Genomic DNA, 8,054 nt, shown 5'->3' with positions numbered 1-8,054 from the left:
GGTTTCCGAGCCTTGCAGATGCGCCTTTACATACGCCGTATAAACTGTTGTCTGCTGCAGGGGGCATTTCTGGCCCGCTGGCTGGCCGTGAAGGCTGGGCCGGGAAGGTGGAGTCATCCTCCTCTTCCTCCATGTCGTTCATCTCGAGGAGGTCAGAGTTAGCATTGCACTCTGCTTCCTCGTTAACCGGGTCGAGCCCTCCATCATCGAGAATTCCCTCAAAAAGTGGGGACATGACCGGAGACTCCTCTTCCATCATGTCCGCCCAGCTCGTGGTGGCTCACGGCTGATGGATCTCACCTGGAGCCACGGCTATGGTCCCAGCAAGAGAGGGGTCCTGGTTGTTTGCTACTACCACCCTCAGTCTCCTTTTGAGAATCTTTTCGGGCATGGCAGAGCAGTGCGATCATTCCTGCGGGTTAACTAGCGAGTTCTGGGCGTGTTTAATTCCCATGCAAACTATGCACATCAGATGAGGGTCCCTGCCCTGTCAGCTCACCGTGACACATTAGCTGAAGCAGACTGTCTTGCTAACAAGTTAATGTCAGACTAACAACAGGCTCACCTTGAAGCGTTAGCCCGGGCCACAAGGGGAGTCAGTACACCGCTTGTTAAAGATGGTTGGACGCAGCTTGCTTTATGCAGGTGCCTATCTGATGATCGTGCAACTAACTTCTTACTCAACACGGTTGCAGACCAGAGCCAGGAACTGTGTTTGGCTCCTTGAGGGGACGCCTGTGAACAGTTAAACAGTAGACCAAGCTAGTCCAACCGCGCGGAGGGAGCTTCGCTGTTGTTCCACACGGGAAGAAAGCGAGATTGAGTAGGAGGTTGTTGGTTGGCCGTATCTGTATGTGGGGGCGGAGCCCTGGGTACAGCTCAACCTATCTGTCACAGACAGACGTGGTGTCATTGGAGCTTCCATAGTTGGTCACACATAAGCGATTCCCATAGTGAAACACCGAGCGAAGTTAGAAAAAGAACCAAAATAATTATCATTAAAATAAATCTTAAACTTAGTTTTAAAGTACAATTTATACAAGAGAAGTCACGTATTTTGCTTTCACTGCTACGTACAACAAGAAAGGTCCTTCAGGATGCTGGTGAAGGTATTTAGAGTGGCTTCATCTTGCCTTTCCTCAAGGTGGGAAGAGAAGAATATGGGATGCAAATTATTCTGCAGAAATGCGTCTTTTTGTCAGGACCCGCCATACAAGGCTGGCATATTCTCAGACGGTGTTTTCTCAGTCAGACTCCATCAGCTTGTCACATGCAGGCGCTTTCCCTCTCTTTTATCTACTGATATACATTGTTTTCCAGCTTCAGCAGCTGAATTCTTCTCCATCAGTATTTTCTGGTTCCTTCTCCTGAGCAAAATCTGTCAGAGCTTCAGCACATCAGTGTATGGAAGTCAAAGAGAAGAAAACTGGGATTGGCTTCTGTGAAGAAAGCAAACTCCTCCCTTCTCTCCACCAGTGTTCAGCTCAGTCTGTTTATTACCTGGTTACTGCTCTGTCACTGATCAAACAGTGTAGGGATTGGGGTCATCTCAGTTGACAGGTCAAACTACTGAAGATCAGTGTGTGAAAGTTGAAGATTAACTCGGGTTTGGCTTTGGAGTTTAATTTCTGCGGAAGAAGTGAAACTGTTGACACACTGTCGTTTGAGAGGTAAAATGGTGCAGAAAGGAGACCAGCTGGATTCAGACAGATTTTCTTGTTCCATCTGTCTGGATCTCCTGAAGGATCCGGTGACTATTCGCTGTGGACACAGCTACTGTATGGACTGTATTAAAACACACTGGGATGGAGAGGATCAGAGAGGAATCCACGGCTGTCCTCAGTGCAGGAAAATGTTCAAGCAGAGACCTGTCCTGGAGAAAAACATCATGTTAGCAGAGTTAGTGGAGGAGCTGAAGAAGACTGGACTCCAAGCTGCTCCAGATGATCACTGCTATGCTGGACCTGAAGATGTGGCCTGTGATGTCTGTACTGGGAGGAAGCTGAAAGCCATCAAGTCCTGTCTGGTCTGTTTGGTTTCTTACTGTGAGAAACATCTCCAGCCTCATTATGATGTGGTTCAGTTGAAGAAACACAAGCTGGTGGACCCCTCCAAGAATCTCCAGCAGCTCATCTGTTCTCGTCATGATGAGGTGATGAAGATTTTCTGTCGTACTGATCAGCAGAGTATCTGTTATCTCTGCTTAATGGATGAACATAAAGGTCATGAAATGGTTCCAGCTGCAGCAGAAAGAGCTGAGAAGCAGAAGGAGCTGGAGGTGAGTCGACAAGAAATCCAGCAGAGAATCCAGGACGGAGAGAAAGATGTGAAGCTGCTTCAACAGGAGGTGGAGGCCATCAATGTCTCCGCTGATGAAGCAGTGGAGGACAGTGAGAAGATCTTCACTCAGCTGATTCGTCTCATCCAGAAAAGAAGCTCTGATGTGAAGCAGCAGATCAGATCCCAGCAGGAAACTGAAGTGAGTCGAGTCAAAGAGCTTCAGGAGAAGCTGGAGCAGGAGATCACTGAGCTGAAGAGGAAAGACGGCGAGCTGGAGCAGCTCTCACACACAGAGGATCACAGCCAGTTTCTACACAACTACCCCTCACTGTCAGCACTCAGTCAGTCTACACACTCATCCAGCATCAATATTCGTCCTCTCAGATACTTTGAGGATGTGACAGCAGCTGTGTCAGAGACCAGAGATAAACTACAGGACATCCTGACAGAGACATGGACAAACATCTCACTGGCCCTCACCGAAGTGGATGTTTTACTGTCTGAACCAGAACCAAAGAGCAGAGCTGACTTCCTGAAATATTCAACAAAAATCACACTGGATCCAAACACAGCAAACAATTTGTTGGTAATATCACACAGCGGGAGAAAAGTTACTGTGCAAAGAAATAATAAACCATACAGTCGACATCCAGACAGATTTATTCATGTATCTCAAGTCCTCAGTAAGAATCAGCTGACTGGACGATGTTACTGGGAGGTGGAAAGAAGTAGCAGTGTTGGAATCGCTGTCGCTTACAAGAATATCGACAGATCAGGAGATTTCTGTGCACATGTTTTTGGATACAATGACAAATCTTGGTATTTACATTGGAGCAACAATTTTGTTTTCAGACATAACATTACAGACAGCATCTCAGGTCCTCCTTCCTCCAGAGTAGGAGTGTATCTGGATCACAGAGCAGGTTTTCTGTCTTTCTACAGCGTCTCTGAAACCATGACTCTCCTCCACAGAGTCCAGACCACATTCACTCAGCCGCTACATGCTGGACTTTTCCTGGGTGGTTCTGATGGAGACTCTGCTGAGTTCTGTGATCTCATTTAAGAGATACAGCAGATGGTCTAACTAACTATGATGCCAGTCAGTACGGCTCAGCCAAATGGCCTAAAATAAGAGTATTGCTTGATATCAGGGATGCAGTGTGGTTTTAATTTACAAAGCAACCTGAGCTGAAGGTACACGTGTAGCCCCGACATGTCCTTCTCTAGTTATTTCAAGAAGCTTTAACTATTTAAAATGTTAAAATATAATTGAATTTTAAAAATTAAAAAAAAAAACTTTGGGGAAAAACTGTATGATTTATGCTTAAAGCAACAAAATATGTGTGTAAGAAAAAAAAAGACATCAACTTTTGTGTTTAATATAAAACTTTTTGTTTTAGATCACTGAGAATCAGAATTAAAGCTGGTTAAATAATGTAAAATGTGAATATCTTATGATTTATCATACATAACAGTGAATAGGATACTTTTATTATTTTATCTTATTTTGAACAGACCAAAATCTTTAAACCATTAATCTGTGTGAGATTATAATGGGATCATTTACACTGCAGTGATAGTTGAAACAGAAAATTATTAAATATTGAAATGTCTTATCTGCTCATTGTTTAAAAAAAAGTTATAGTCCTTTAAAAGGCTTTGAAATTAAGTAAATAAAAGCTCATGACTATTCTGCATTATGTCATTATTCATTTGGCATAAACCGTGACAAAATGTTGACGCAGTGCATGAAAAGCTAATTCAACCAGTCCAGACTCCAGAGAAATAAAAATTATCTCGGCAGACGATGCTAAAATCTATTTAAATAATTTATTATGAGCTGCTTGAGCATCTCTCAAAAAAAGCAAAGGTTGAGTTTGATTGCTGGTCTGGAGCTTTTAAGGTTAACTCAGTTGCAAACAGGAAAAAACATACGATGAGTCTGGGATCTAAATTTAATACGAGCTTTCAGGGAGCTGTATTATCAGGTATGCACTGCAACTTCGCAAGTCAACATTTTTATTTTATTGGTTTAATTTAATGAGGACAATGCACATTGATGAACATTCTACAACTTCTATACATTGTGTCAATATGCCAGAAATAGCTAGAAGCTGTCTGGCCACAGACATTTACAGATAAGAAGATGTATCCATTTCTATATACACAATATACCAAAAAAAAAAAAAAAAAACTCCACATGAAATATATTGCACATTTTAAAGTCTATGTTGACAGACTTGATTGATTGTGAGCCATTTGAGATGCACATATGAACATAAAAAGTTGGGGAGTACGGGTGAGTGTATCATCATTAGTCTAAAGTTGATACTTTGTTACCTGCCAGACAAATGATCATATTCAGGACTGATACCAAGCATACTGTCACGGTGGCAGTGGAGATGTGGTGTGAACCCAAATGCGGAGATGAGGGAAAACAGGATGCAGGTCGAAGATAGATTTATTCCAGAACAAGATGAGGGCAGAACTAACAAAATGAACCAACAACCACAAACTGAAACAGAGGGGTATAAATACACTGGAAAACCAAACAAGGAACAGGTGAAACAAATCTAGTAAATGATCCCAGGTGAACTGCAACAGAAAATCCATAAAGCTAAACAAGAACCAAGAGAACTAAACAGGAAAAACTACAAAATAAAACAGGAAACCAGAAACTAAGGCACCGAATGAAACCACATCATGACACAAACCATTTTTCCAAACTTCTGAATTTTAGGCACTAAAATGACAGGGTGTTCCTACTGCGCCACATGACAATTGCAGCCTGTCAGATGTCATCATACTATAATGCTGACGAGGTTTTGCTGCGATATTTTGTGAGTTTAAGTCAGGTTATTACACTTTTTTAAAATTATATTCATCAAATTACATTATTATGTTTTTATTTACCATTGAATAAATTAGAATAACCTCATATTAATTTGTAGTTTGTTTTATCTTTGTCAAAACATTTCACATAGTTTTGTTTATTTTCTCATCAGTATATTATTGTTTTAAAATTTTTTCTTTCAAATACTGATGCTGTGTTTTATTTATATTTCATATTTTCCATGTAATAAAGATATAAATGCACACTATTTAATTGTGCTTTTCCTTTAAGGGACAAGAAGTATAGATATCAACATTGATATTGATATTTGTGGCAACAGTTCCATAACCAGTGGTATCGTATCAGCTGGAAAGGTTCAGGCATTATCCATTTCTCGAGAAAATGTTCCAGATACCCTGATATTACATCATGAATGTTGAATATTAAAGTAGAATCATGTAATAATAATTCATTCATCTTAAGCCATTGAATGCAACAAAACCCTACAACTGCAGGTTGTATCCCAATAAATAAATTGGACCACCCATAAAATCTGACTGGTTTCATATAAACAGACAAATTCTACCAAAATATTTAGTGTAAACAAACCTTTACCAAGAAAAACCTTTGATGCCCAAGTGCTAGTGAATGCAGCATATAATGTATATGTAGTTCTGAATCAACACTATGTTCTTGACAATGCAGAATCTTTACAACATCGTCTTGCCAGCTGCCAAAGGGAGAGAATATTTCCATCGAGATGGTTTCCATTTTACTGAGAGTATATAAAACCAACAGACGGTGCAAAGTTCAGAAATACTGATAAAACTATTCTATATCATTTACTTGTAGGCTACTATCTGTAACCAGTGCCACCTGGTGGGTGGAGGCTGCCTCTCTGATCTTATAAAAGGCAGGAAGCGTGTGAGGAGGTGCCAGGTGTTTTTAGATTGGTGATGAGGTACGCTTCATGTGGAGAGTGAGCTTGGTAAGCAGTTTGTTTTTATCATGAGTGTTTTTTGGTTTTTAGTAACATTTTAATGTAAGTACTTTTTAATATTATTTTTGACACTGCAGTGTGGCCACAGAAGATTTTAAAGAAGCTTCAAACTGTTTATGCCTTCACTGAGTGGGGGGCACCGACGTGGCAGGTGATTTCCATAATTTGAGTAGTTTTAATTGTGAAGTATTAAAATGGTTTGTATTCTGAGATGTTTGGTAAATTGTTTTTGTATTTCACAGTTGCCAAATGGCTTTCGTCACTGTTTCCTGCTGTCTTAAGATTTTGGTTTAGTTTTGTTATAGTATTTAGTCCACCTGGCCTTGCAGGGCATATGGAATGGTATTGGATTATCAGCTGTGAGGCGGAGTAACTATTTTTGTTTGTTTCTTTTTCTTTTTTTTTTTTTTAGTTTAGAGTACCCCCCCCTTCAAATATAGACTGGCTCAAGGCCACTACAAACCAACACAAGCATTTCCAGTAGACAAAATCACCCAAGACATAGAAAATATAGACATATTGCTCAACTTTCTGACCTTAAAACTCTGTGTCCCAGACTTCTTCAGTGACACAGTGAAATCTATCATGTCTATTTCTAGAGCCACTGCTACCCAGCAATGTTACAAGGCTAAGAAACCGACTCTTTGCTACTTTTACATCCGTGACGTGACGTTTCGCTTCACGGTATATTAAGGAACTTGCTGTTTTGAACGCAACGTCACTGGTTCAGCAAAGAAACACAAGAGGATTAAAAGAGAGAAAGAGACAAAACAAGAGTCATTGTAAGATTGTATTTTACTGACTGGAGAGAGCTAACATGTCAGGTAGGATGCAAGATGGATGCCAAATCAGCCACTGATAGGGGGCACGTGGCAGGGAAATGGCAAAAGTTCTGTAGTGTGTCTTTAAAGTGGCTATATTATTCACATTTCAGTCTAATTCATTTTAATATGCAAGTCCAGAAGGGCAAGAAATAATAAAGTATTTTTCACAAACCTCTTCATTCATCTTGTATTGATCCTTTCAAATCAGCCTCTGCCAGAAACAAGCGAACAGAGAAAGCTCCGCCCTAAGTCCTGCCTGTGGGCTGCGTCCGATTGGTCATCTGCTAGGAGTAGTTATACTGGGCAAAGAAGGTGCGCGTGGCTTTCTTCTCATGAACGACCACAACCTAGAGAAGATGACCAATCACTGAGTCCCTTCTCTGGGACGTCATTAGAATCTCGAAAGTAGAAAAAAAACTCTTTAAAATAAATAGTTTCCATTGCCATGAAAAGCGAACGTAGAGAGTGATAGAAAACTCGAACATGCGTTTAGATGATTAAAAAATGGTTCTGCTCATATGTCTGATGCATTTTCAACACGATCATACTATAGAAAGCTCATAAAACTAGAAATAGCATCATATAGCAAGTCTGAGTTTGACATTGTGAAATCACATTTTTTGGCCATCAGATATCACGGTGGTGATGTGTTCCGAATCATCCAAAAAAAAGAAAAAAAAAAGGATCTTTTTAAATGGAACAATTGTTCCAATCAAATTTCATCTCCCAAACACACATCTGTAATGATCTGATGGCGACACAAAGGTAAAACTAATGAAAAAGCAACAGTCTTGTTCTAATCATTCAGAAAGATTTACTCCTTGGTGGCAGGTCATGAGCAGAGAGAGTCTGACTGGATGTTGTTACTGGGAGGTGAAGTGGAGAGGGAAGGGTTCATGTAGCAGTCGCCTACAAGAACATCATCAGAGCAGCAAACCAGCATGAATGTTTATATAGCTTCAAGAACAAGTCTTGGTCATTGCGATGTGGTCATTGGGTCATTGGTCATTGCGACACATTTTATCACAACAAAGTCCATATTCCTGTCTCAGGTCCTCCTTCCTCCAGAGTAGGAGTGTATCTGGATCACAGAGCAGGTTTTCTGTCTTTCTACAGC

At 40.6% G+C, this 8,054-nt stretch overlaps 1 protein-coding gene across 1 annotated transcript; it reads left to right on the top strand.

Moving 5' to 3' along the window:
• Nucleotides 1-1,669: 1,669 nt before the first annotated feature.
• LOC306769282 (tripartite motif-containing protein 16-like) lies at nt 1,670-3,343 on the top strand (the record flags this gene model as incomplete). Its single annotated transcript, XM_079257848.1, has 1 exon — nt 1,670-3,343. The coding sequence occupies exon 1, from the start codon at nt 1,676-1,678 to the stop codon at nt 3,341-3,343; it is 1,668 nt and encodes a 555-aa protein (XP_079113974.1). The 5' UTR covers nt 1,670-1,675.
• Nucleotides 3,344-8,054: the final 4,711 nt, after the last annotated feature.

This window comes from Telmatherina bonti, assembly GCF_933228915.1.
Source record: "Telmatherina bonti genome assembly, chromosome: 18".
In the NCBI taxonomy this organism is placed as follows: Eukaryota; Metazoa; Chordata; class Actinopteri; order Atheriniformes; family Telmatherinidae; genus Telmatherina; species Telmatherina bonti.
This window is presented reverse-complemented; position numbering and strand designations above follow the sequence as displayed.